Source organism: Apis cerana, linkage group LG4, assembly GCF_029169275.1.
Source record: "Apis cerana isolate GH-2021 linkage group LG4, AcerK_1.0, whole genome shotgun sequence".
NCBI lineage: Eukaryota > Metazoa > Arthropoda > Insecta > Hymenoptera > Apidae > Apis > Apis cerana.
The window spans coordinates 11,501,344-11,528,368 of record NC_083855.1 but is presented as its reverse complement, the minus strand read 5'-3'; the positions used below and the strand labels follow the sequence as shown (position 1 = coordinate 11,528,368).

General features: G+C 49.3%; 1 protein-coding gene across 4 annotated transcripts in view; it reads left to right on the top strand.

The window, feature by feature from the left end:
* The window catches only part of LOC108002168 (protein O-mannosyl-transferase TMTC2), a 124,149-nt gene that overhangs the window by 71,768 nt on the left and 25,356 nt on the right, over positions 1–27,025 (top strand). For all 4 annotated transcript variants that reach the window (XM_062074237.1, XM_062074236.1, XM_062074234.1 and 1 more), the window contains exon 6: positions 13,669–13,754. In XM_062074237.1, coding sequence (XP_061930221.1) covers positions 13,669–13,754 — 86 coding nt within the window. The remainder of the gene's footprint in view (positions 1–13,668; positions 13,755–27,025) is intronic.

The window sequence follows — 27,025 nt, the reverse complement described above, 5'->3', positions numbered from 1 at the left end:
GCGAAACTGGAGCGAGGTTAAATAGCTGCGAGCTTTCTCTCTCTCTCTCTCATCTTCTTCGAAAATTGTGAAAATCGGAGAAAGGAAAAAAGAAGAAGATGGGCACGTAGGTGTGAGAAATCGGATCTCGATCTCGCGAGCGGAAAGAGAAAAAAAGAAAAGCGGAGAGGGAGAGATTGGTAAAGGTGAAGGATCTAATTTAGGAGTGGTGGAAAGTTGTTCGCGGAATTTGATCCCCAATACGAAAAAGGCAAACTTTAATGAGATCCAGGATCGTTTATGGATCAATTTAAACTTGGCTTTATCAAATTTCTTCGAATTAACGCCGTGGGAAATGAAGTTTGGATCGCAAGTTGTGAAATCATCATCGTTCAAAGGTCAACATTAGCGGTATTTTCGGCATCGTGTTCCGGAGGTGGGAGGGGGTCAACAAAAGCGCGGAGGAAAAAAAAACTAAAGTTAGACCAAACTTTCTCTAAAGGTTACTTTAAATAAAACTTGAAATAGCTACTCCGGCGTTTCGAGTTCTTTCCTTCCTTCCTTCCTTCCTTCCTTCCAGGATTTCCAAGAATTTCCCAACGCCAAGTATTTCTATGGGGAGGAGTTCGAATGGGAAGGCGAAAGGTCAAACGCAAACACGTTTAATATCGTCTCCCGCGCGGAACGAAAAATAACCGACTCCGATGCGGCTCCGTTCTCCTTTCTCCAGGAAGAAACTTGGAAAGAGAGGCGAAAAAAGCTCTTCGAAGAAGCGATTCCTCCTCGTATTCCTTGTATTAAAAAACGAGCATCGCCACTTGAAATCGCTCTCTCGTTTCTTCCGAAGAGAACTCTTCGTCTTCGTCGTCGTCGTCGTCGTCGCGTGATAGTTCGATACGTTAATCCGTTAAGTCGGAAAATTTATCGAGTCGAAACTCGGTTTAATCCGGGACCGATGTAGACGCGGCCAGACCGAGTTGTGTAGCTCCCCTTGTAACCTGTACTGTAATGTACACCGAGAGAAGACAGATACGAGGCTCAAAGGGCGGGAGAGAGAGCGAAGAAGAAGGGAGGAGAAGGAGAGTGGAGAGGTTTGGAGACCTTAAAAGCGACAAGAGCGAGCCGAGCCGTGCCTGTCTTCCGAGTTATCTCCGGGACGCGACGTCTTGCCGCGCTCTCGAGGCCTGTCAAGGTGAACCAACTTCATGAATTAATTAGTCGGGGAAACGACGAAAAGAGAGGTGTACCTGACCACTGCAAGTGGCTATAAAAGGTTTCCCCGCTCTCTTAGACGATCGCGTGCACGTGCAGGTAGCTGTGTGTGCGCGCCAAGAGAAGGGTGAAGGGTGTGTTTGCGAATTGGCTAAACGAGACAAATTGTACGTAGCCGACGAATGGAGCAACCGCGCCGCCGTGTTCGGACAATGGTGCTTTAACTACGGAATTCATGAATCGTCGATGACTTGGCTCCAATCGTGTATATATATATATATATATCGTGCACCGATTGGAATAACAAAGGAAAGAGAGAGAGAGAGAGAAAGGGGGAAGACGTTGAAAACGAAAAGAAAATCCGGATACAATCCGGGATTTTAGAAATGCGGGGAAGAAAAGGAAGAAAGGCGTCCCTCCCCCGAGGAGAAAGTTGAAAATACAAACGTGGAAGAAACTGAGCGGATAAACGTTTATCCAAAGTCAAAGTAGATATACGTATGGTCTTGGAAGATGAAACGATAGCGAATAATGCACGTATATCCGCGCGAGTCATCGATACCGTCTGACTCGGTTCGCGCAAGCATAGACACGTGTATAAATATAAATCTGGAAAATGAAAGGGAAGGAAGGAAGGAGAAGGCACACGTAGGGAGGGGGTCGAAGATAAAGGAAGTTCGGAGTGTGTGCTCGACCCGGATACCAGCCGCGCGCCAAAGTTTTCGAGAGCTATCCCCGACGCCACCCCGGGGGATCGAGCTACGCATACGATCCTCCCTCTCTCTTCCTCTCCCACGAATTCTACCCTCCACGTTTCTCGAAAAATCCTCCTCAAAATTCCGCGGAGAGGGAAATTTTTCTCGAATCTTTCTCCTTTCCACGTCGCCTATTATCCAGCAGCGCGGAAACAGATTTCGCGCGGATCCCGTCCTACGAGCAGAGTTTCGTTTCATCAGGAATCGCTGGCCGATCGCCGACCATCAATGGAGAATCCGTTCCGCGGTTTACAATCACGAAACAAATTTTGATCTCTCGTCTCCCCTCGATTGTCCAAGGACTCTTCACCCCCTTTCCTCCCCGAAAAGCCACCGACGAAATGGTGGTCGAGGGAAAAATCGATTACCCGGAGTGTTCAGAGATCCAGAAGGCTTAATCGCCTTTCTCGATACTCGTCAACGATAGAGTTTCCGGCCACGCAACCCGAATCGAGCAACGCTCTCTCCCCTTCGAACAAAGGGAATACGCCGTTACCTCAATTTTCTCTCTCTCCAAGACAATCTTCCTTTCTTTTCCCTAAAAAAAAGAGAAATTGCAATTCTAATTCCACTGTTTCCCCTAGAATTATCCCTCTGGAATATAGGACGCGTTTCAACGTTGTTTCGGCGCACGGGCACCGTTGTTGCGGGGAGGAAGAGAGGCGGTGGGAGCTAGTGATAGTAAATAACTTCCGGATCGATACCGTTTGTTTCGCGCGCTCGCGACGCGCTCGCCCTTCATAAATTTTCAACAGGGGAAACCGTTGGCTCGGGCGGAATATAACGAGGCCGGCACGAAATCGCCTCTCCTCCCATGCCTCTCCTTCCCTTATCCAGCAGCGGTGGATCTTTGAAATTCCAAGTCGGTGGAGTATTCGGTTCCAATAGCGAAGTCGCGATATCACGGTCAATTTGGCGAGTCCCGAGATGGAAGGAGAGGAGGGGGAAACGGCTCGCACGAGGCTGGGCCTATGGGGCACGGGCTGTCGTTCGTGCACGCCGAGCGAACCGTTTGCGCATCGGGCGGCGGTGGCCGCTTGTCAGACGGCAATGTCTGATAATACAAAGCCCCATACCGCGTTCGGCCTTCCGTCCTACAGCGGCGCAATCAGTACGAACAATCAGTTTGCGGAATAGCCGCCGGTGGACACACAATCGGCGTCTTCCGGTGATTCACCGGCTTAAAATACGATTATAATTCCCTTTTGTCCCCTAAATCGTCCTGTCGCGCGTGTATCTCCCCCCTTTCCTCGATCAAACATCCCACCCGATATATTCCATCCCAGATACTCCGCCCTCGTCAAAAGCGAGGAGGAGGCACTCGGAATCGGCTGCCTCGAGATTCCACTTGGTCGCAGGCGAACGCTCCGGTCATTGGTCCGATCGAGGGCTCTCTTCCTCCCCGCATATTTTTCCTTTCGTTGCGAGTACTTTCTTTCTTCTTCCTTTTTCTCTCTCTTTCTTTTACCCGTCCTTCGCCTCCCCACGAGTACTTCGTATTCAAGACGCGTATTAAAACGATATGTATATATATGTATATATCGGGAGGAATTTTCCAGCCGATGCCTTCTCCGCTCGAAATAATAACACTTGCTGGAAATTCGTGATTTCCATTCCGAGGCAAGTAGCAGAAATTAGGTCTATTTCGCGACGGAAATGATGGGAGAATCCTCTCTAGACTCGACACGCATCGCCTTCCCCCGATTCGATTCGATTCTCTACCCACCCTGTCTCTCTTATCGCTCCCCTCCCCCTGTGCACGCACGTACACGCGCCCCAAAGTTCCCCCCTCTCGATATCTGCCCGATGATCCTCCTATCGTATCGTGTCCGCTATGCATCCGTGGATTTCTCCGTGAATCGAAAATGGCGATTACGCTCAAATATCAGCGAGATAATGCAACGAATCGACGGCCAGCCTCTTTCTATTGGCGAGGCGGGTCGGATTGAATGCGCGACGGGACGCGTACGCTTTGCGTCAAAGGCTCGTTCCGGGCGGAAGATCGCGGGGTTTAGAATCGCCGTTATCGTTCGATGCGTGGTTTCCGCACAAATCGGTAATTAGTATTCCGAAATGATAGGGGGAGGGGGAGAGAGTTGAATGGTATCGGGGCGTTGCGAGTGTGGCGCTTCGAATTTAGCGGCAGATAGCCCGGTCGAACGAAAGTGAAAAGGCAGATTACGGTTCCAAGGAAGAAAGGTTGGAATGGAAATTTGGAAAATTTTGAGGATTTGACGCGCGCTTTTGGACGTCGTTCGGTCTGGAGACGTGCGTCAGTTTTCGAAAACGACGGTATTGTTAAGAGAAGAGCGATCAACCACGCGTCTAAAAATTGACGCTAAGCTTGACGAGGTACAATTAAAGTTAGAGAGGATCCCTCTTTTCGCCTCGCGTAACTCTGTTTAACTTAAATTGCTTCCAACTCGATGAGCACAAATAAGCCGGCGATGTTTTTTCCGCGCCAACTTTCCGCGCGTTCGCCTCCAGAATCGAGAACTGTATTAACAGGGCGGCGAGAAGTTATTTATTTCCCGCGGCGGTCCGAAAATGATGGACACGGGTGTCGAGGATGTAATCGCGTTTCGTCGAATCGAATGGATATTTGTTTTAATATGGCGCGGCGGACAGGAAGCTCGCGTAAATCCCGCCGAGTATATCGTCCTCTGTATCGCGATATCGCAGAAATTGAATTAATAGGCGTCGAATGCGCGTTACAATCTTTCTCCCCCTCTCGTCCTGGAATCGATACCTCCCCGATTCCGAGATTACCGATCATAAATCTCCTCGATACCCCAAACCTGCTCGCGTCCCCTTCGAACCGCTTCGCTTTTTAATTATTCAGTCGCGTCTTACGCCACCTCGTCCCCATCGCTTCGAATTTTACGTCTCGTTAACTTTGGAAAAGGCTGTTTGGGAGGCTGTCCCGCGGTCCGCGCATTCGTGCGCCAATGTGATCGATAAAAAAATACGCGGGGATGTACGTAGATCCATGGTAAATAATCGCCTATAAGATAAATCGAAATCGCCTATCTCTCGATCGTATAATGCGGGCCTGGATTCGAGCGGTGGTCCGCTAATTGCGCGCGTTGCCCCATTTAAATCGGTTCACCGCGAGGGATCTAATCGTCGCGCCGATTTCGCTCATTCCGAAAACAGCTGTCGACTTTTTCCACGAAAATCGGATGGTATCCTTTCCGTGTCCTTCGGCGGATGGAAAGAAATGGATGGAGCGCGGTCGCCTCGTCGATCGGGGGTTGATCCGTTAAAGGGAGACCGGTCTATTATCGTAATCTCGTCGATCGATAACAACGGGCATTGGCCTCTCGGTGAAGCGGTCCTCCTCTCCCCTCTCCAATCCATTTGCCTCTGATTCTCGAGCGCATCGATCGAGCCTCTCGCATCCTCGGATTCCAAGGCTGCTTTACTGGACCTCTCTCGTTACCAACCGACCCGAATCGCAACCGCCGATTTCGCTCCCATCCAATAGTCTACCTTCTCGATGTTTGGTTCTTCGAAATTCGACTCCGTCTTATCGAATTGAAACGCGATGGGAGAAGTTTCGAAATCGAGTTTCAATCGTCGAACGCGCTCGACAGTCGCCGATAATCGGCAGAATCGAATAGCGACCGGGTTCCCCTTGTTTTCTCGTCCGGCGCGGAGAATTTTTCGTCGCGTCGTTCAAATTCCACGCGACGCCGACAGCCGCAACCCTCGCGTCTCGACTCGTTCGATGTCGATCGAACGAGAAAAAAAGAGAAAGAAAGAAAACTGGAAAAGCGTTAAAAAGGGGAGCTGGTCGCCGAGGAGGTGGTCGAAAAGTTGCGCCTCGTTAGAAGAACTTGCTCGATCGGAAGAGGACCGTGGATGAGGGAAAAAAGGAGGGAAAGGAAAAGATGGAGGAAAGCGTTAATTTGCGGCAGTGGTCCTCGAGACCAGAAGCTATTACGGCGAAGCTTCTTAAGGGAAAGTTGCGGAATCTTAGAGGTTGCTCGAGCCCTGCCTTAATAAGAGCCTTAACATCCTGTCTATAAATTTTAAGCGATGTAAAATTAGCGCGAAAACCCATCGTGTCCGTCCCTCCCTCCAACCTTTTTCCTCCCCTCGAATCGGCTGGAATAATAGGTTTCAACCGGTTCTCCTCCTCTCTCTCGACTCCTTGTCCTCGCCCCTTTCTCCACCGAAGTCGTTTATTAACCGGTATTCCGCCGGGAGTCGGAAGGTAATTCGAGTCCGAACACGCGAATGAAATTGGGTCATACTTGGCGGACCGGTTGTACCGTTGCCACGAGAGTGTCACGAGAACGCGGTGTAAACGATGCGAGGAACGTGAGCGGAATAAACGTGAAACGCCGCGAAACGGAGAGAAAGATAATTAATAACGATCGCCTCTTCTCTCCTCCAGCGATCACGGTTGAAACTGCCGCGATGTCCGATTCGATCGATTCGACTCCAATTCCCTCCCTGGATAACGTTGGGGGCGAGCGAGGGAGGGAGAGAGAGAGTTGCGCGCGATTCCATCATCGTATCATCGGGTATCCCTTATCGGGAGGGAGATGCACGGGATCTCGAGCGTGGAGCGTAACGAAACGTGGGCCAACGTGATGCGGGGTAGAGCGAAGATAGAGCGGCCATGCGGGAAGCATAATTTTCGAACCGACAGACCGGCCAATTCGGTTTCGCCCGGCCGAGCGAAATTGAATCCGATCGTCTCGAGGGCGGTCGTCGTGACGTTCATCGAACCACGGTGATCGACTCGTCGTCTGTGATCTTTGAAAGTAGAGGAAGGGACGCGAGAGACGGTTTTTCGCGCGAGCGAAATGAACAATGGCGGAGGGAGGAAGAAAGGGTGGATGGAAGCGGAGGGGAGGAAGGAAGGGGAGGGGGTCCGCGCACGATTTACTTTGCAAAACGACGGTGGAACTCGGAGTAAACTCGGAGGCGCCCCCGATACGACACTCCCGTCTGAAAACTTGGCCAATAAGCGGCGAAAACAAGAAAGAGGCGAGACCCCATGGGGAGGTCTGCGTAAAAGCAAGAGCAGGTAACGGGGTACGGTTCAAAACAGTCGAATATATTATTCCGGATCGACGCCGTTGCTTCTTCGAGGGATTACCGTTTACCGCCAACTTTTGAAAAAGTACACGCGAGAAATTTTTCCCTCCTTCTCCCCGCGAATCGTCTCCCTTTGAATTTTTGCCCTCGCCCTTCCTGGAACTCGTGGAAGATCGTTGCGTGAGCGACGTTTAAGCAATTTTCAAGCGGCAATTGAATAAAGCAAGCGCGGGAACGGGACGGAGGCGAAATTGCGAGGCAATTGTTGCACGGAAACGAGGCGGGGCGCAAAAACAGCGGTGCGCGATGACCGAGCGCGCGCCCGTCTGAATAATATATAAAGTTCGCGTGACTCGCCTCTTTATAACGCGACGGGACGTATCGCGCCGGTTCAACCGCATTTTCGCGTCTCGGTTACGATATCCCCCGGGAAGGTATCGAAAAAGAAGAGGCGGATTATCAATTTCGAACGATTGGCAAGTCAGTTTCTCGTTTCGAAGAAATTTCGATTTATCGTCTTATCCGTTTCAGCCAAGTATCCGTTAATTCGATCCAACTAAATTGTCGAAACGTGCTCTCCAGTTTATGCTCGTAAACGCGGTAAAATCGCGAGAAGATCGATGTGTGTCGTTAGGAATCAACAAAGACGTCAGGCTTGGGGATATTTTCTGCCCGGCCACGAGACGCGCGCGCGCGAAAGCGTGGAAAAAAGACAGGACTTAAACGACTCTCTCTCCCTCTTTCCACTCGTTCATAAATCACGAACGTCGCTCGCGTCGATTCTCTACGAGTCGAATTTTTTTCCCCTCTCCTTCCGTACGCGTTCACCTCGAAGGGAAAGTTTACACGGTAAAATTTAATCGTTCGCAAGGGAAATTCTCTCTTCTTCGTTTTTCATCTTTCAAGGGGAAATTTCGAAATCGAGCAAAATTACGATCGCCGCCGATTGAATTTTCATTCGCTTCTCCTCCTCTTCGAAAAATCGAAACGATGTAAAATAGCGGGGAAAGGCGAGAAAAGCGATGGACGTCATACATATATGTATGTAGGCCGATCCATGGCCGATCCTAATAAAAAAACGGCATGCGCTCGAGTTATTGGCCGTTTTGAATAGCGGGCAATTTGGCGGTAAGGCGAATGTGAAAAAGGAGAGGAAGAAGGGAAAAGGGTGCATCGGAGCGCGATAAGGAAGGACGCGGCGGTCCTCGAAGAATACAAAGGTCGATACGGGGAGGACGCGATTGGTTTTTCCGCCAGGACTCGAGCCTCTGTGGAAGCAGCTGCTCCCTCCCTGGTGGCGAGTCGGTTGGCAAGGTTCCCGCGTTCGAGTGGGCATTCGCGGGGGAGCCAACCGACGCTCGAGAGGGAAGCGAGTCCGCCGACGGTGGAACCGATCCTAAAATTCCGTCGCGGCTGGTTGGAAAAGCGTTCCCTCCCGGAGGAAGGACGAAAAACTTGAGGCGGGATCGATCATCGTCCGTCCGTCGCGGAACAAATTAATCAGGCCATTCGTTACACCTGTCATTTACACGTTTCGTCGGCGAACGAGCCGTTACGAAAGACTCTCGAAACCGCTCTCACCCGATCCGAGAAACGGGTTTTACATTATAGGGCGACCACCGGTCCGACGGAATTCAAACTCGCTGGGGAAAAAACATCGATCGACGTCCATTCGCGTTCTTTCGCACCATCTTTCGCCCCTCCTTCCTTCCACTCGCTTTTACTCGCCTATATCGTTTATATATATAAATGTAGTTGCAGTTTGGAAGCGCGAAACCCGATCGAAAATTGAACGGATCGGTGGGGGTGGCCTTCGATTCGCTACGCTCCGCGCGGAAGAAGAATCGTTGGCGGAATCCCGTAGTGGAAAAAAGCGAATAGGGAGGCGCTCGATGAAGCGTGAGCTGGTCGTTGGGAGGGCAACGTGTGCAACGCGGCGAGAACGCGGCTATAAACGATAAACGTCATATCGTTGGTTGCACGTTGCGCGAACCGAATCTTCCTGTGCGCGCACCACACGCTTCCATTGCCCATTATTCGAGGCGTACGCGCGTTCACGCTTTTCCCTTTTGCGAATCCGCGTGTGAGTGTATATATATACATGTCTATCTCTCTCTCCCTCTCTCTGCCGGCAGCGCGACAGCAAAGAACGGTAGAACGCGCTCATATACAACGGGCTCGCGAGGATATTATCGCGGAGCGCTGAGGAAACAGCGTTGTACGAGCGCTAATGCGTCGCTTCGATCCGCAACAGAGCGGTGCTCCGCGCTTCTCCGTCGAGGCTCGCTACCTCGATTCCACCAGCTCCAGCTGCAGCCACAGCAGCTGTCGGTCGACTCGGCTGCCGTGTATCGATCGGTTCCACGACCACCGTGAATCGCGTTTCCACCGCAGCCACAATTCCAATCCTTTCCTGTCCTTCCCTCCTCCCTTGTCCTTCCTCCGCGCATCTCTCTCTCTCTCTCTCTCTGTTATTTCTTTCTCTCTTTTCTTTCTTTTTCTTCTTTTCCACTCGCCTTATGCCCCTTCCCCTCCCTCCTCCCTTTCTCTCCCTCCCCAGCCTCCTCTTTCTCGTTTCTCTGGCGTCCTCCCTCCCTCCTCCTCCCCTTAGAAACTTTTTTACGTCGAGAAATGAAAAAAAATCGGAAGGAGAAAACCTAGGATTAGAAGTAGAGCGCGATATTCCAGCTGGCCGTTGGCTAGATTTCGAATCGAGTTCCCGAACCGAGACGACCGGATCCGGTTCGAACGGACCACGATGGTGGACCACGAGCACCGATGCCGGCCTTCCCCGATGTTCGATTGATTCAGGAGCGTAGACTGTAACGGGAACCGGTGTCTGACCGTATCACCGGTGTGCACGCCGCCCGTGCGATTCCCAATACGAGACACCTCGACAATTTCCATTGGAACGCATCTGTGGCTTCTGCCCCCTCTCTCTCCTCCCTCCGCGAACGAGAGAGGATCGTTAAAACCCGTAGGAGGATCGTAGAGGCCGTAAATCGTGGGTCGTTACATTTCGGAAGCGGCGTTACGAGGATGGAAAGATCCAATTATCGAGCGCGCCAGTTCCCCTCTCGCGTCAATCTCTGGCCGCGCGTTAATACGAGGTTCGTAACGAGAGAAAGGAGGCTTGGAAACGAGCCTTGCGACGTCGATACGACCGCCGATACGACCGCAGCCACGCCGACGTGGTGGAACGACGCGCGAGGAGAAGCGCCGCCCAACGACAACGGCCGATCGTCGCGACGCCATCCCCCATCGATGGCCACCGATCGGCCGAATTGATTCTACGCCACGATTCCCTACCGTCCTCTTCTCTCGTCGTTAACATTACGCCCCCTGTTACGGTTATTGGATGGAAGAAGGAACCGTACGCTTGGAAGCTTTTAGGGGTCGAACAGGGAGGAAACGTGTTTCCCCCCCTCTTTTTATTAGCGATATCTCCGAAGGCGCAAGTATTCCGTTCCGTTCCGTTTCTTTCGTCTGATCTCGGGATTACGTGCATCCTTGCGTGGGTAAAGGGGCCTCGATCGATCGAATCGTGTTTTCAATAATACTTCGATAAGATTTGGAAACGTTCGAGGGAGCGTGATTCGAGCGAGGCACATCAGAATCTTGAATAGCTTATTGCGAACATCCAGTTACCAGTTGCGGGTGCGATTATCGAGCAACCCCCTCGCAATATCCGCCAGCGATAATTATAGATGTATCGGATTATCGGAGGGGGAACAATGCGAGGACGAGGACGTGCGAGTTATCGGCTGTCATTCCCGGTTTCGGATACCCCCCGGTGCTATCGATGCGTCAGACTCGTTAACGGGGCGGGGGCAAGGCAAAGCGCCGCGTGTCTTTATCGAGACTTTTATTCGTCCCTGCGCAATCCGAGTCATTAAAGTCGCGTAACAACCGAAATCCATCCCGTCGGTTTATCGTCGATGTAACGATTTTCCCGCTCGACGATCAACGAACCGTGTTGTTTCGTCTCTCTGCGTCTTCCCCCTATTATTCAACGATCGAACGTCCCCCTCCCCCCGAAAACTAATCGCATTAGCGGCTGTCAACTTCTCGAAAGAATCGCCCCCATCGACGATATATCGAGGCTCTCGCGGCACGAGTTATGCTCGATCGGGAAACAACAGTCATCGATTTAACGGCGCGTCCGCTTTGCTCGACCTCGAGACGAGGGAATAACGTAACGTCTCTTCCTTTCACCATCGGTTGGAACAGTTTCACCACGATACCGAACGTTTTCCGGCGGGGTCGAGGATCGTATTTCGAACGTTTGCACCAATTTGCGCCGTCCTTATCGCTCGTCCGCTCTGCTCCCTTCTCGCCCGGCGCGTTCCAATCCCATCCGACCCCACCCCATCCCTCCAGCGGCGGTGGATCCAGCGGTGAACGAAGCGAACGCGCACGCATCGCCGGTAATATTTTCGAGGCGAGCCGGGGACGCGAGAAATATTCCAAGCTCGCTTTGTCATCGAGACCGGCGATCGGCCAACAAAGCCGAGCGTGTTGGGGAAATGTCGCTGCATACCTGGGCCCGGTATGGTCGCCCGTTACGCGGACGACACTGCAAATAATAGAGCGCGGAGGGGTCGAACAATGGCCGAACAATGTATTTATTTTAACAATCGAACGATCCGCCGCGGTCGTTTTATCCGTGACCCTTCGGCGCCACAGGCCGTTCACCCTCTCGTCGTCGAAATAAGCGCGATTCGAAAACCCGCGTCCTCGCCACGACGCGTTCATACGGGTTGATCGGCACATTTGTGCACGAGTAAACCTGTACAAAAGAGGGGAGGAGAGAAGAATCCTCTCCGACTAGAAACAAACGTAACGAATGTAAACTAACCGGCGAAGGGTGATATCGCGGGGGGTGAGAGAGGGGGTGGTAAGAGATCGTTAAATCCTCGGTCGAAGAAATCGCCGAGGCGTCCGTTGAAAAGCTATCCGTTCGTTCGTTCCGGGGAAGCGATTTTAAATAGCGTGTACCGGTTAACCGGAGACTTGGTTGGAATAATAAATCGCGGGAAATATCGCGGACAATTGCAAATTGGTACAAACGAGAGGGATTGTTATGAGGAGGGAATGAATAAAAGCTCGGTGATGGGGGAGGGTGGTAATAGATGGTGGAAAAGAGAAGGAGTCCATTATATATTGCGCGAATATTCATCTTGAAAGTTAACGAACGCGGAGTAGCGTCTCGTTAACGAACGGGAAAACTCCTCTGGTCCAGGCCGGATCGTTTCGCTCGGAAAGAAAATATCCGCCTCTTTTTCTCGTCCACCGGCCACCACCGCCATCTCCTCTCTCTCTCTCTCTCTCTGTCTATCTCTTCCCTTTCTTCCTTCCTTCCTTCCTTCTTTCTTTCTTTCTTTCTTTCCTTCTTTCCGTTCTTTTTTCCACTCGTTCGAACGTTCACAAAGCGTGTCATTAGTATAACTTTTTCACGACGGAGTTAGAACAAGTTGAAACGATGGGGACCGGATTTTTATATTCGGTTAAAATAATGAAGTTCCGGCGCGCGAGAGCCAACCGCGTGAAAAGTTCGTGATCGCGATCCTCCGTGTTTCCCTCTCCCTCCCCTCCCCTGCTCTTTCGCCCCGATCGACGATGAAACGGCGATGAAACGACGATGAAACTGTCGCGCGATTGTTACCATCCTCCCTCGGCTGGAATTTCAATATCCATCCCCGAGTTTTCGTTCCCTTCCCGAGATATCGTTCAATTGATCAGCGGAATTGACGAGCGATTTATCCAAAAACCATGGGGCAACCACGCAGGGAAGGATTACGAAAACGAGGAATTATCGATTCGTTAAGCTTCCAATCCTTCTTTCCTCTTTTTTTCTCCCTCTCCCTCTCTCTCTCTCTCTCTCCTCAAAGTCGAATCGATGCGAGGCGAGATGATACATCGATGGATCGCTCGGTTCTCCCCTTTCCTTTTCGCGAAATATACTAAAAACAACTACGAATCCCTGCCTGTCCTTTCATCTTATTCTTCTCCGCTTCTCGTTGGATCAATTTCGAGGAAAAAAAAAATATTAGGGGAGCGAAAACGGGACGATTTGCAGTGTTAAATCACCAATGCTCTCCCCTACTCTACCACTCTCTCAACCATTCTCACCGACGAGTGATATTTTCATCGTTCGTCGAGTGACAACGTTCGAGATTAAAGATTAATCACTCGACGCGGTCGAAAATGAATTTTTTTTTCTCTTTCTCTCTCTCTCTCTTCTAAAATATGTATGCCACGATGGCACGTATAGGCCCCCCTCTTCTTCCTCCCCGGGAGCGTTATATAAAGTTCGTTTATTGGCACTCTCCCCCTCCCACCACCGTTTCTCCCAGCTCGTTTTCCGTACGCTCGTTACGCCGTTCGACCTCCGCAACGATAAGTCATCGGTTGACAAGTAATATTTTTATCGTTTCTGAGAGTGGCATTGTTCGAAAAATGATTAATCGTCCCCCCGTCCGAGATTGTTATCGATGAGAGAGAGAGAGAGAGAGAGAGAGTCGTTTGATCGCGGCTTCACCGCCTCCCTTCTTGACCATCCGTATCTCGCCGCATGAAACACGCGTTAAAATAAATAATTAAATTCTCATCAGGTACATCGATCCCCCCCCCAGTTGCTAATTGTCCGTTTCCGGCTGCTATGTTACAGGGGAATATTGCAGCAGGGCAGGAGAAATTACGAGGAGGCGATTCTCAGTTATCAGCGGGCGATCCATTTCCGGCCCTCGTTGGCTCGTAAGTATTTCCTTTATTTTCCCGTCGAACACATTTACGACGAGAGGCTCGATCGAGGGTCTGCTTTCTACGCTCCAGATTTCTCTCTCTTCTTTTTTTCTCCCCCTATCTCCTATCTTCGCTCTAGTGTTCCCAATAAGGATAACGAGAGAAAAGGGAAACGCTGATGATAGGTTCGAGGTTTGAATTAGCTGGAAACGTAATACGAGCGTACGAGTTAATGAATTCGCGGGGTCTCGCGGTTCAATTAGGGCATCGAGGCGGCCCTAATTCCTCGGAGAATGAAGAAGAACGACCCTTCTATTCTCTTATCTTCCATCCCGTTCCATTTAGACGAGAAGAAGCTCGTCGAAGCTTTGCGCGCAATTCGCGTAAGAACCGCGTACGCGACTTTAACGAGAGTTCTCCTCGAATTGCCTCCAGTGTTATTCCGCAGACGGTTCGAATTTCTAGTTACCCGATCCCTTCCGTTGCTTCGAGGCGATCGGGTATCGGAGAACCTCGTGCAGCCTCGTTCGAAAGATCGACGATATCGAAAAGCGTCGTGTCCCCGTTACTCTCGTCGAGAACCGCGCGATCATCGAGAAATTCGCCGAATAATCGTTCAATGTTATTACAGATTCACACTCGTTTACACTCGCGAAGAGTTTTAACTCGTATTTATTCCCACTTCGCGCGTCCGTAATTTGCGAGAATGCCGTCGAAAATTTCACGGAGAAGAGACACTTTGAAAGGTGAAGCCTCGAGGAGGAGAAAGCCGGCACTGATGGTGTTTGCCCGCTGTATGTACGTATATATTTACCTCGATATACTGGTTAAAATCCAAAGTCACCTTTCGTCCACGTATCCCGGCCTACGTAAATATTATTCCCATTTATTTCACGGCGCGGTTTCGCGGTTCCCGTTGTCCGACTTTTCTCCGAGATACGGTATTAAACCACGACGAAATACCTTCTGAAAATATCAACAACTTTTCTCTCTCTCTCTCTCTCTTTCTCTCTCCAAATCTTTCCAGATATAAACCACAGAGGTTATATATCTCGATAGTTCTATTAGTTTCATCCTGCTGATTCTTCCACACCAAGACTTTTCCTCCTATCGATTCTCGTTAATGCCTCTCCCTCTCGTATCGATCGTTTCTTTTCTCCTTTTCTCCACCGTTAGAAAAGACAACCGCGATTAGCGGCAAGTGGCAAATTTTTTGCTCGCGAGAATCGCGCGAAATCGGCCGGTACACGCGGTAGGCGTGACTGAAGAGGAGGGGATCGAACGGTTCCTTTTCTTAACGAGCCGGCCGTCTTTTGCCCGGGAGAAGGGGAGCCAGGGTGGGGGCCAGCGCCGTTTGTCACGTGGGCCAAATACGACGATTTAATTGGAACCGTCCTGGGAACGGTTGTTAGTTACCGAGCGAACGTTGTCGCGATATCGATCTTATCTCACGGCTGTTCTTGCCGTTGCGTTTGTTCAACGATTGTACACGGTCCTCGTGGAGGAATATTTTTCGCTTAGATCGGGTTTCGCGCTCGAGAGACGACTCTCCAAGTCAGGCAAGAAAAGGAGGCGACAGTTAATAAGAACGCAGTATTGATTCGTGAATAGTTTTCTTATTTTCTTTTTTTTATTGGGAAATATTATAAACTTGTAGTTTATAAATGGAGATAAGGTATTCCAATTATGTTTAATATTCAGACATTCGTGGCAAAAGTATTATGCAATTTTGGTAAAGTTTAGAAGACCTAAAAGAAAATGGATTTCGGAAATGAAATTAGTTCAAGTGAGGATGAATTCAATTTTGAACCGTTGAGAAATCAGATTGATCATTGTTATTTGATTAATTCTTATATTCTTTATAAGTTGGTATAAAAACGAAATGCCATCTACAATTTTAGTTGAGAGGATCAGTTGAGAGAAGACGTTCGATCACCAATTATGATGAAATTCGATTGAATGGGAAGCTCCATGTGATTTTTAAGATTTTAAAGACTTTGTTGCAATACTCGTCCAGATAAACCAAAGAATGCATCTCGGCAAATGCTTTAATTTGAATTATCGCAGAAAAGAAGATACAGAAATTAATATTAAAAAATCATTTTCAATGGATATTTTCAAAGACGTAAATATGCATAAATCATTAAAATGATATTTTTGCAAGTTAAGTCATGTATAAAATTATTCCGTGTTATCTGAGGAAAACAGACTCGCCTCGTATGCGTAAAATCGTCTCGAGTCGTCCCTTCACCCGAGTAAAGTAAAAAACCATTTCGTAAACGGTTAATGTTGAATACACAACGGACAGAGATGTCGAATTAATTTTCGCTTAATTTTAAAGATGAAACGGATAGTCGATATTTGTTCGATAAATACACCGGAGAAAATAATACAGAGTTTCCAAGATGTTTAATCTTCGACGAGTGCCTTCCTCGTTATTCTTCCAACTTCAAAAGTTTGGGAAGGAATCGCAATCGTTAATCCATTTCGTCCTGACTGATGGCCGACGATACGTCGTTCCAGTTGGACGATCGGGCGGAAAGTAGGGTAAGACGGTTACGCTGCAAGTAGATCAACACAGATATCGTTAAACAAGCGTTAGTTTCTGGAACGACGTCGAAGAAGGGGGAAACGAGGTAGGTTTCTTGAAATCGTTTAATCAACCGACGAACTTGGAAATTTTTCTATTTCTAAAATAATATCTCGTTTATTATTCATTCAACCCTTGGCTCGTCGTTCGTTGACCGTCACGCGATATTATTTCCAAACGGATCGTTTCGAAAACGCTGGCTCGTCGAGGGAAAAGCGAGGGGGAAAGACAACGAAATGTGCACGGCACACAGGTTCAAGCAGGCGGAAAGAGCGGGCGCGAGTTATTTTAAGTGAGGTGGAGGAAGGGGGAGGAGAAGAAACAAGTTTGTCAATGCTGTTTACACGGTGAATATTCGCGGAACAATTATAACGCGATTTCGGGCGCGGAAAATATGTCGGGTGGGTTGGTGGAGAGCGTGGCCACGAGAGGGGAACGAGAAGCATTTTCGTGTCCGGCCGCTCGAAACGCCATTTGCATCCATAAACGGATTAGCCGGCGAGCGTATAAAGCCTGCAAGAATACTCTCGTCCACTCTCGTCAGATTTGATCTTCGTCCGCCTACTAATTAGCCGCCTCTGGATCCCGCCCGTTCCGCCCGCTTCCCGGGTTATCTGGCGCCGTTTTATCATCCTGATTCACAGCGTATCTCGCTTATCTCGCGCCAAACACCGGCCTCGTTGTAACTTTGGAGAGCGCATCGTGTTGGGTCATCCCCCTTGGATTATTCGACTATTGGGACCAATGTGCTATTCGGAAAAGTGCGGAGAGAAGAGAAAACCAGTACGCTCCATTACGTGTCCCTTGAAAAGGATTCGCGATTTAAGGATTCGATCGAAGTGCGAAATTTTTCCCGTGTATCCTTTAAATCAAACGCGATGATTCGTTTACGAGAACGGGAGAATAAATGAACGAGCGATAAAATGTACATAACGATTATTGTTATTTGCATAATTGTCAATCGGTTGTTCACGGCTGCAAACGTCAATATTTTGAATCGCGACACGGGGCGAAATCGAGTCCCTTTTTTACCATTCGGATACGATATTTATATCCGAAAAAAATCGAGGAAACATCTCGCCAAATTCTTTCAGATTTACGACACTTTCCAAGCCAACTCGTCGCCCTCGCGAATCGAATTCGCGGCCAAAGGGTGTCGAAACTTTCGTATCTCGGAATAATAATCAGAGGGGGTGGAGGAAGGGTATTAGCAGTTGTTGGCCCGTAAAGGTTCGTTAAACCTCTCCTTTTTTGCGGTATCCAGCTCCCTAAAAATAAATCCTCCTGCTAAGATCCCTTGCCAGAAGGGAAAAAATGGAACGTTGGCTGTTCGGACGATGAAGGATGGCGGACAAACGAATGGGAATCGGACGGCCTCTTCCCACGTGTATGTGTATATTAAAAAATTTGGCCGAATTGGGGAACTTCATCGGGAATAATTTCATCGACCTCGTAAAATTTCTCGAAACGAAAACGGAAAGTTGGAATTTTCCTTGCCACAAAGAGACATCCGCGTCACGCTGCTTTTATCGCGCCTTTCTTTCCAACACTTTCTCGCAAAGATGAAATTAAACCTCCAAATTGGACTCTCGCTCGACGAAAAATCGCTCCTTCAAGTCGTTGTTATTCGTTGAAGCGACGTTTTCCAGTTTCCAGAGAGGGACGAGCAGTATCAAAAAATACGGCCCTCCGAAATTTCGCGAAAGAATATTTCCATCGATCTCCGGATCTCTTCGTCCCCCGTCGTAGACGAATAAATTCGAAGGGAAGACATAGATATGTATATATATATGAACGCGAGGTAAAAGTTTCGAGTCTGGAAATACGCGTTAAATTGTCCTGATATCCTTTGTTGTCGAGCTTTGATCGAATTCGACGGGATGGAAAAAGGTCTCCCTCCCTCTCCTCTCACTTCCTGTCCCTCTTTCTTTCCCTCTCTCTTTCTCTCTGCTCGATCGAAAACGAAGAAACGGTCGAAGAAAACGGTAAACAGTGGGATTCGAGGCGACGCGAGCCAACTTATCGACGGAATTCTCAATTTGATCGTGGCGATGCTTTGGGACGTATCAATTCGGTCGGCGTAACTGATAAACACAGAATAAACATTGATTCGTTCAATATTGACGGAGGCAAATGCAAGAAACGACGCCGTGCGAATATAAACGCGCAAACGGGGGAGAGGGAGGGGAGGAAGAGGAAGAGGAAGAGGAGGAGACCTCCAGCTCCTGTGTGTACCTTTGTTTTTATGCCGTTCTCGCTCCTGTTATTCGACTTGATAAACGTTGAATTACTACCGATCCGATTGTCGGATCGACACGTGTTCCGCGGAGCTGGCGTGTTAAATAAAAGGAAATCGAAAGGAGGTCGGGTCAGGTGTTGGTGTCGTGAATCACGTCGCCGATCCTTCTGTTCCGAAAGGGGAGGGGAGAGGGCGAAAAGAGGAATCCAGTCCCCGGTCGAGGAAGTTTCAGAGGACGAGCAAACTATCGACCTTCAACTTTTTAACCGCGCTCCAACGGTAAACGAAAGATAGAGGGTTGGACCCGCAGGAGGGAGGATCGAACGAAACGAGTGGCTGCTACTTTTCAGCTACTTTTAATTATAATCCAACGTTTGAATCGCTCGCGAGAAGTGGAACGACTTTCGATTGTTGCCGGTCTCTCGTTGAGAGTGGAACGACCGCGTCGATGACGTCGAGAGGAGGAGGGGGAGGGGGAGAGGAGAGGAAGGTTGGCGATGAGACGAGGCTGAAGGGAGGGAAAGGGTGGCAAAGGGTGGAAAAAAAAAAGGAAGGAACGACGTCGAGAGCTCTTTTGTAGTAATTTTCGCGCCTCCTGCGCGGAAAAATTCGAAGCGAAGGAAAAAGGAGGAGAGAGAGAGAGAGAGAGGAGAGAAAAAGAAGGAAAGGAAAGAGGGAAAGGAAGAGAGAAAGGAGGAAAGAGAAAAGGAGAAAGGGGAAAGAGTGTTTCTGCCCGGAGGAGTTTCCCACGAGCGGAGCGCCACAATTAAACGGTTACGACCGCGTTGAAATCGTTGTAACGTGTACGTGGAGGCTGCTTAACCGTGAAGCGTGCATCACGTAACCGGCTAATAAGGGTGGAGCACTTTCATGGATAATCGCCCTCCATCCCCCTCGAGAGGGACAAACGCTTCGAGTGGCCGCCGAGTGTTTAGTGGGGTAGGAGGGGGATAAAAAGCCACGACATCCCGCGCGCGCTAATAAACGTGCATTATTAATAAAACTACGGGCGGTTCTCGAGATCGATCCTCCGTTCCCGCCACGAGTGGCCGCCGCCGCACACTTTTATCGTCGCATATCGTCCACTTGTCTGGCTAACGCGCGCTTCAAACGAGAAAATATTGTGGCAACGTGGGCCTCGAGCGAGGAGAAGAGAAGGAGCGTGCCGATCTATCTTTAAATCGAGCGATATTCTCCCCTCTTAAATTTACCTTTAAACGGGACCCTTTTTCCTTTCTTTCCTTTTCTCTCTCCCCCTTCTCCTTACGCAAAGTACTCGAGCTAGGATCGAAGGAAAACGAAACTTGCGGATCCCGAGTCCGGGAGGGAAGAAACAAAGTTGGGTGTCGAAGCGGCCGTCCAAGGATCGTTTTAAAGGAGGGAAAGTTTGTTGGAGCTTCGAGGTGGACGAAGGGGGCGGAGAGTGAAGAAAAGGGAAAAAACAAGAGAAAAAGGAGGAAAGGTAACACCTGAAGGCAGTCCCTTTGAACAGTCTCGCAAGCAGGAAACGCCTCGGGTCGAAGACTCGCTGCGACGCAAACTTTCCAGACTACCCGTTTGCCCGCGTACGTAAAACGGCTTGCGCGCGATACACAAGTGACTCAATTAAAGCGACCAAGTTGCAACGGGGAAAGATGGAGAAACAGGAAGAAACAAACAGACGTGTCGGGTCGTCGGATGTACGCTATATATATATATATATATATTTTCCCGAACGAGACGAGGGAACGTCTTTCTGCCGTTTCGAAATTTCCTCCCTCCTCCCTTCCTTTCTTCGAAGGAACCAGCGAGCGGCTTCGATCTCGCGGAGGGGAAGATGGATTGATTCGTTGGAGGAGAATGGGAGGAGGGATCTTATAACGAAATTCTTTTCGCCCCTTAAACCGTTAATAACTGTTGTCGTTTTCGGAGAGAAAACGCTGGTTTAAACGTTAATTGGTATAACAGGTATAATCAGTCTCTCTCTCTGCAAATTCCATTTATGCTAATTGAAACGGAATTTGCGGAGAGAATGATTCAACTGTGCCGCGGAAACGGGTTTCCCAGAGAAATACACTCGACGCGGGGAAGAGTTTCAACGGAGAAATCACGGAGGTCAGTTACAAGATTTGTACAAACAGCGCCAGTGATTCTCACTCGCGATGAAATTGAAATGAATGAGAACACCGCGTTCAATAAGGGTAATACGTTTAACAATTTTCCGTTGTATTATATTTTGCCCGGCAACTTTGTATTTTTGTTCCATTGCGCGTTTCGACGGATAACGACTGGAAGGACGATGAATATCGAAGGGGCGGAACGCAAGAGGTTACGACTGACAGGTGTTAATTAAGACCTCTTAACGATCGACGCGGAGCAAGAACGGTAATTCATTAGGAATAATGACGATGGCGCTCGCACGCGAGCTTCGTTCAACCAGTCGTTCGGAAATCGCCTCCTGTGTATCTTTATTAGAAAATTCCTGATCCCTTCCGTGGTTGTACACGTTACTCCACACGCGCTACATGCACGCTAGTTACATCCGCCAGACACGGAATACCCGGGTGTCGTGCATGATCTTGATCGGATTAATCGCGGGAGAAGGCTGCCCCTGCGTCAAGAGGAGGCTCGCGACAAGAATTTATTCGAACGACGAGCGTCCTTGTTTTTTCCTCTTCGATTACTTTTTTCCAGCCACGGACCTCGGGATGCTTTGCACAAGTGTCGTCGACTTGGGTGCGTGCACGTGGCAACGCGTCAAGTCTCCACGGACTTTCCCTTTCGCCACCTGGATTAAAGTTCAAAACATCTCGCAAGTTGAGCGCGTGTACGTGTATCTGTGTGCATAGTGGAGTTTTAAGCGAAATATCCGAGAAAACGAGGGACAAGGGGATAAAGGTAACGCCGCTTTAGGATGTAACACAACGTCGTCTAATATTAGTTCAAACGATCGAACATCCGACGAGCCCGATAAGAACTCGTTCGTGCAACTTTGACTAGTGGCGTGAGTCGATATATGGTCGGTCGCGCGGAAAGTAGTACGGGACTGCGCGCGGTCGGACTGTAGCGACAAGTAGCGCGGATAAACGCGAGCTCGGGCTAAACGGAGTAGCGTAGATAAACGAATAATCGTCCTTTTTTTCTTTTTTTTGTAAACAGTTGGAACGATAGACGGTGGAGAAAAAAGAATCGCCCTACCTATTCCCTATTTTTCGAAACACGCGCGAGAATAAAAGACTGCGAGCCGATCGGATCGGTGCGATCGAGACATTGTTTCCGATTGATTCGACGCGCGCTTCGCGTTCACCCTCTTTTACGAAACGTCCCGAATCGATAAAGCCTCGATCATTGAAAAAAAAGACGTTTATTAAAGACTCTTGTTGCTCGCATCGCGCGGACCAAACCTGGCGAGTTTCCTTCCAAATGATGCCGATAACGAGCACGGTAAAACGGTGAAACGCGGCAAGAATTTATCACTCGTTTAGCATGGCCGTGTTTCATCATCATCATCATCCCTCCCTCCCCTGTATCAACGAAAAAATACGAGCCGCGGGCGGCGCAATCGGGGGAGATTCGAGCGTGATTAATCGCCGGCCGCGCCAACTTTTCGGCGGTCACGCGTAATTTTCTCTGCGCCCCGCTCGGTGCTCGCCGACTTGGCGCATCGATCACGAGGAAAATTAGACGAATTGCCGCGTAAAATAACTCGATAACACGCTCGATCGACTTTCTGTCCACCTGCGTCGCCATGTTTATCGATGCGAACTCGCCTAAATCCGTGAATCCCGTTGATCGGAGAAATTAAATTAAGGACTCGAAGGGAGGGTTTGTGATTAACACGATCTCTCGTTCGAATTTTTATCCGAAACGATAAAATTTCCAGTTGTTCTCGCTCGTGAGAAACGAGAGACGAGGGTCGGCCCCCCCTCCACCTGTAACCCCTGGACAAGCGTATAGAGATTCCCGGGCGGATCTTGGGAAATTAGCCGGATTGCCGTACGAGCACTTAACACGATTGATACGCTCGAACACGGCAATTCGGCTCCCAAGGACTTCCGCTTTACCTTACCGCAATCCCCTCTTTTCTCTCCCCCATCCAGATGGAAATCCCCCAAACGGAATATCCACGAAACTCGTGATTCGCGAAATTAGAGTCCAGACTCTATTGTTCGGACTTTTCCGAGATTAAAATCGGAGGAAGGACTCCCCTCCTTTTTTCTCTCTTTGCCAAAAATTCTTCGAGGCAACCGGAATGTCGTCGAACAACGTGAATTTCTCTCGTCTTCCGTCCATTTTTCCCCGTCTCTCGGCCACGGTGATGATTGCCTCGATCGACGATCAACGAGGATAAAAAACGGAGGATACGGAGGATAAAAAAAAAGAAAAAAGAGGACGAGAAAGAAAAGTCGAAGAGGCGGACGCGTTTAGACGCTTAAACAGCTGGCGCGCACGCAACGACTCGTTGAAAACACCAGACTAGATATAAACACGCGTATCGATGGGATACCCGCGCGTTTTCATCATCTCCGAGCGATCGATAGAGCTCGAGTCACGAACGAACGAGCGAGCGAGCGTTTTTTTCCTTTCTTTTTTTTTTTTTTTGCGTTCCAGCGATAATTTTCGAATTAATTTTAACCGATTAATTTACAATCATTACGATCTCGTTTCCCCTCTTTTCTAGTATTATTCGCGCATTCGTTCTCACGAGGCTCGTCGACCTCGTGTTTCCATCTAATGGAATCGGGAAGCCGAAAATAAAATTTGATTTCGCTACGCGGTTGGAAAGAGGGGAGGGGGTACTACTAATGCGATACATACAGCGACGAATTACACGTAAATAATTCTGCATGGAAATGGTGTGTTTTATCGTGGGGAGGTACGAAACGCGGGTTTCTCGGACTGTTGGCACTGGTGTCCGCGCAACGAGGGCAAAATTCTAACCGTCGTTGGATTTCAATTAAACTCAACCGAATCGGATTTAATATCATGGCCGCTGCGAGTTGCTTCGCGGCTCCTTGCGGCTTTTCCACGTCGACCTTGCGTTGTTGTTAAGCGACGCATTATGCAGCGCTGCTTGTTTATTTATTTTACGGACAAAAGGTCGCCTCGGTAATGCGCAAGGTCGTCGTTGTGCACAAAGTAATATACGCGAACTTTTTTTTTCTTTTCGCTTCTCTCTCTCTCTAGTTTGTTTGTTCTTTTCTTTCTTTCTTTTTTTCTTTCTTTCTTTCTTTCGTTTTTGTTCGACGAATCGAGCGTGGTGTTGCGCGCTCGAAAAATGGAGATCGAGGATAAAAAGGGAGAGAATTTTGATAGTTCATTTTTAGAAAGGCGGGAGAACTCGTCGCCCTCCCTTTATCGAGCGCGGCTCGCGGTGGCCGTACATTGGCCGCGACAGCCGTCCACAAATTGGCGACCGATTCGTTCTCTAATTACTCGACCCGGCTGTGTTTTAAAAGCCCTCACTGTTACGAACGATTAGTGTCGTTAACAGGGGACAAAAAAAAAAAGAGAAAAGAAAAAAAGGAAAAAACAACGCGCACGGATCTCCAGATTCTCTTCCTCTATCAATCCTCGTCACGCGTTAATCGTACACAGTTGGCCTTTAACGAAAACGATTCGATGTATCTGCGCGATCTCGACGCGAAACGTTTCCCTTTCAACGAAATTTTTCTTAATTTCAAACCAAGCGGCGGTTCGTCGAGTCGGAAAAAACACTTGAAGCGACGATATTCATTCAGGAAAAAATGGACGCTTCGAAAAAAAAAGGAAAAGATTGATATCGATCGGGAGAGACGAGAAAGAGCGCGAGGAGGAAATGGTGGACGCGGAGAAGAATCACGCGCGCGGAGTGTACGCGAAAAGGGAGAACGGTCGGGTTAACCAGGAAATTGCAAGGCACACACAAAACTCGACTGCACGATGGAATCTTAATTCCGTGAGCGGCGGAGTTGAATTCGCTTCAGTCTGCCTGCTCCGTCTCTCTTCATCTCTCCGCGACGTTTTCCTCGCCGCCGTTCGGTCTTACCTCGCTCCTCCCCCCTCTCGCCCCGCATCGTCCCACGGCATCTCTGCACGCCTCTCCCTTTTCCGACTCGGGGAACTCGCGCGTCTTATTCTCTCTCTTTTGTAATTAGGAAGCAAACAGGGGCGGCGGTCTTGCCAAGTTGGCGGAGTCGGAGATGAAACAGCAGTTTCCGTCCACCCGTTCTTCCCCCGCCGACCCACGCTCGGCCACCTGACTCGTCGTCGATCGGGGTCCACCACGGGGTGAAAGGGCGACGACGATATATCCTCGCTGCCAGAACCAACCCTCCAAAGTCTCGAATCGTTTCGCGCCTTGCTTCCTCCGTTTCCGCTTTTTCTATCCCCCCTCGTCCAAACGGCGACCCTCTTACGCTCGCGGATCGACCAACCCCTCCTCGTGAAAGTCGTATCGAGCACAGGAACGGGGGACGTGGTTTTTGCCGAGAAACTGGCCCCTTCCTCCCTCCCTTCTCGTTCGTCGCGCACCCGTTTTTTCGCCCAACTCGCGAAAAGTCGCGGAAACGAGTGTTTTTCGCTCCCCTCCGGTGAAATATTACTCGTCTTTCTTTCTTTTCCCCTCCCCTGCATATATTAGACCGTGACGTACCCTCGCAGCAGTTGTTATTTCTGATATTTTCCTTCGAGCCGAGATCTCTCTACGTCATCTTTGTGGATGAAGAAAATGGGGCCAACGGGCTGGGAAGAGAAACGGAGATCCTCCCTCCCTTCGACTCGTATCTCTTTTACTTGCCCGTACTCCCTCGTACGGTACAAGCGAGCGGCACGCGTTTTCTTATCCCCCCGAAACTTTCCACGCGCATTCCTCGAGTTCGTACGCGTTCCACCGCAAACGAGCGAGTAATCCCTCTCTACGCTATCCTCGACGAGCTAGTCGTTCTTGCCCCGCACACGAGTCCCCTCTTTCCTTCTCGTCCCCGATACGAAATTGAACTAATTTAACTCGTCGCGTGTCAAAATTCGTAAAAAAGGGAGAAAAAGAAAAAAGAAAAATGCGGTTTTGCGACATGACACGATCGGCGGCTTAAATAATTTTTAATTACCCTTTTAATTACGCGATAACAAAACGAACGTTTGTTACGTTCGATTGTCTCCTAAATGGAAGCTCGATTGCTTGGCCCGAAAAGAAATATTGTTCGAGGTTGTCCAATCGCGGTAATTGGCGCGGTGCGGTAATGCAATCGGATATACGCGAGCTGGTTTTTGTAGCCCGGTGAAAGCTATCGCAGTAAATATCCGGTTGGGCTCGTAACGAATTTTACAGGTGGCGAACGACGCCCAACTCGCCGATGCGGAATCACAGCGCGCGCGCGCCACCTCGTTTCCGAGTTTAATAATCCGTCAAAATTGACCACATCCTCTCTTTCTCTCTTCTTTTTTTGCGGCCCATTATAAACACCCCCCTCTTCTCTCCTCGTTCGCCTCTCTTTCACGAGATTCACAAAACGCGCCTATAAAATATATATAAACGCGCGTATACGCATTTATATACATTTTATTTAATTTAACGCGAAGGAAGGAACGGGGACAAAATATACGAATGAAAAATAGATGGTATCAACACAGCTGTTCCACCGTTAGACAGAATTTACGACGCGAACGTGATTCCGCCGCTATTTTTCAGATTAGGTCTCCCATGCGTATTTTTAAACGGAGTTTTATTTTATTTCGTTTCGTTTGTTTGTCGACAAGAGAGCTCCGATGTTTCGACGAGGACGATCCGACCGACGTTTTCGAGTATCTTCTCGAGTCTGAACTCGCTTCGTGAAACTTGCGGAGATATGACGGTTAGTTACGAGTGACGCGCCGAGTTGTTCCGAGTTTTGCCGAACTTGCACGAGCAGCCACGCAAGATACGAACATTAGCGGAAAATTAATTGGGCGCGCATGTAACGGAACGTGAAAGGCGTGTGTATACACGCGTCGATTTTGATCCGGCATAACTGGATATTGCGAATGACACCTAGAATCACGACGCGCAGCGCGAATTCGAAATATCCGCGAATCGTTCCCGTCGAAATTCACCGCTTTTAATTAATTATCCGCGCGTGAACCACTCCAACGATCCCCCGCCTCCCTTTTCCTCGCCTCTCTCCGGCCAATGGAGGCCGCCCGTTCGAATTCATAAAAGCCATAACGGGGGCTATCGCGATGAAAAATCGCGAGGCAGGCTGCATCGACCACGTATCGACGGATGCACGGTAGCTTCGAATAACCCGCAACCATCCGTTTCAACCTCGTTTTCGAGGTTATTAAACGAGGAATGATCTTAAATATTTCTTGGCTCGAGAAAACACAGCCGTGTCGACTACCACCCTGTTTCGAAACTGTTTCGGTGCTGGGGTTCGGGAGGTGCGGGTCGTGGCGACGAGGCGACGGGTTTAATTAGCAAAAAGTTTCCTTTAAAGGAAGGGTGGAGGAGAAACTAAG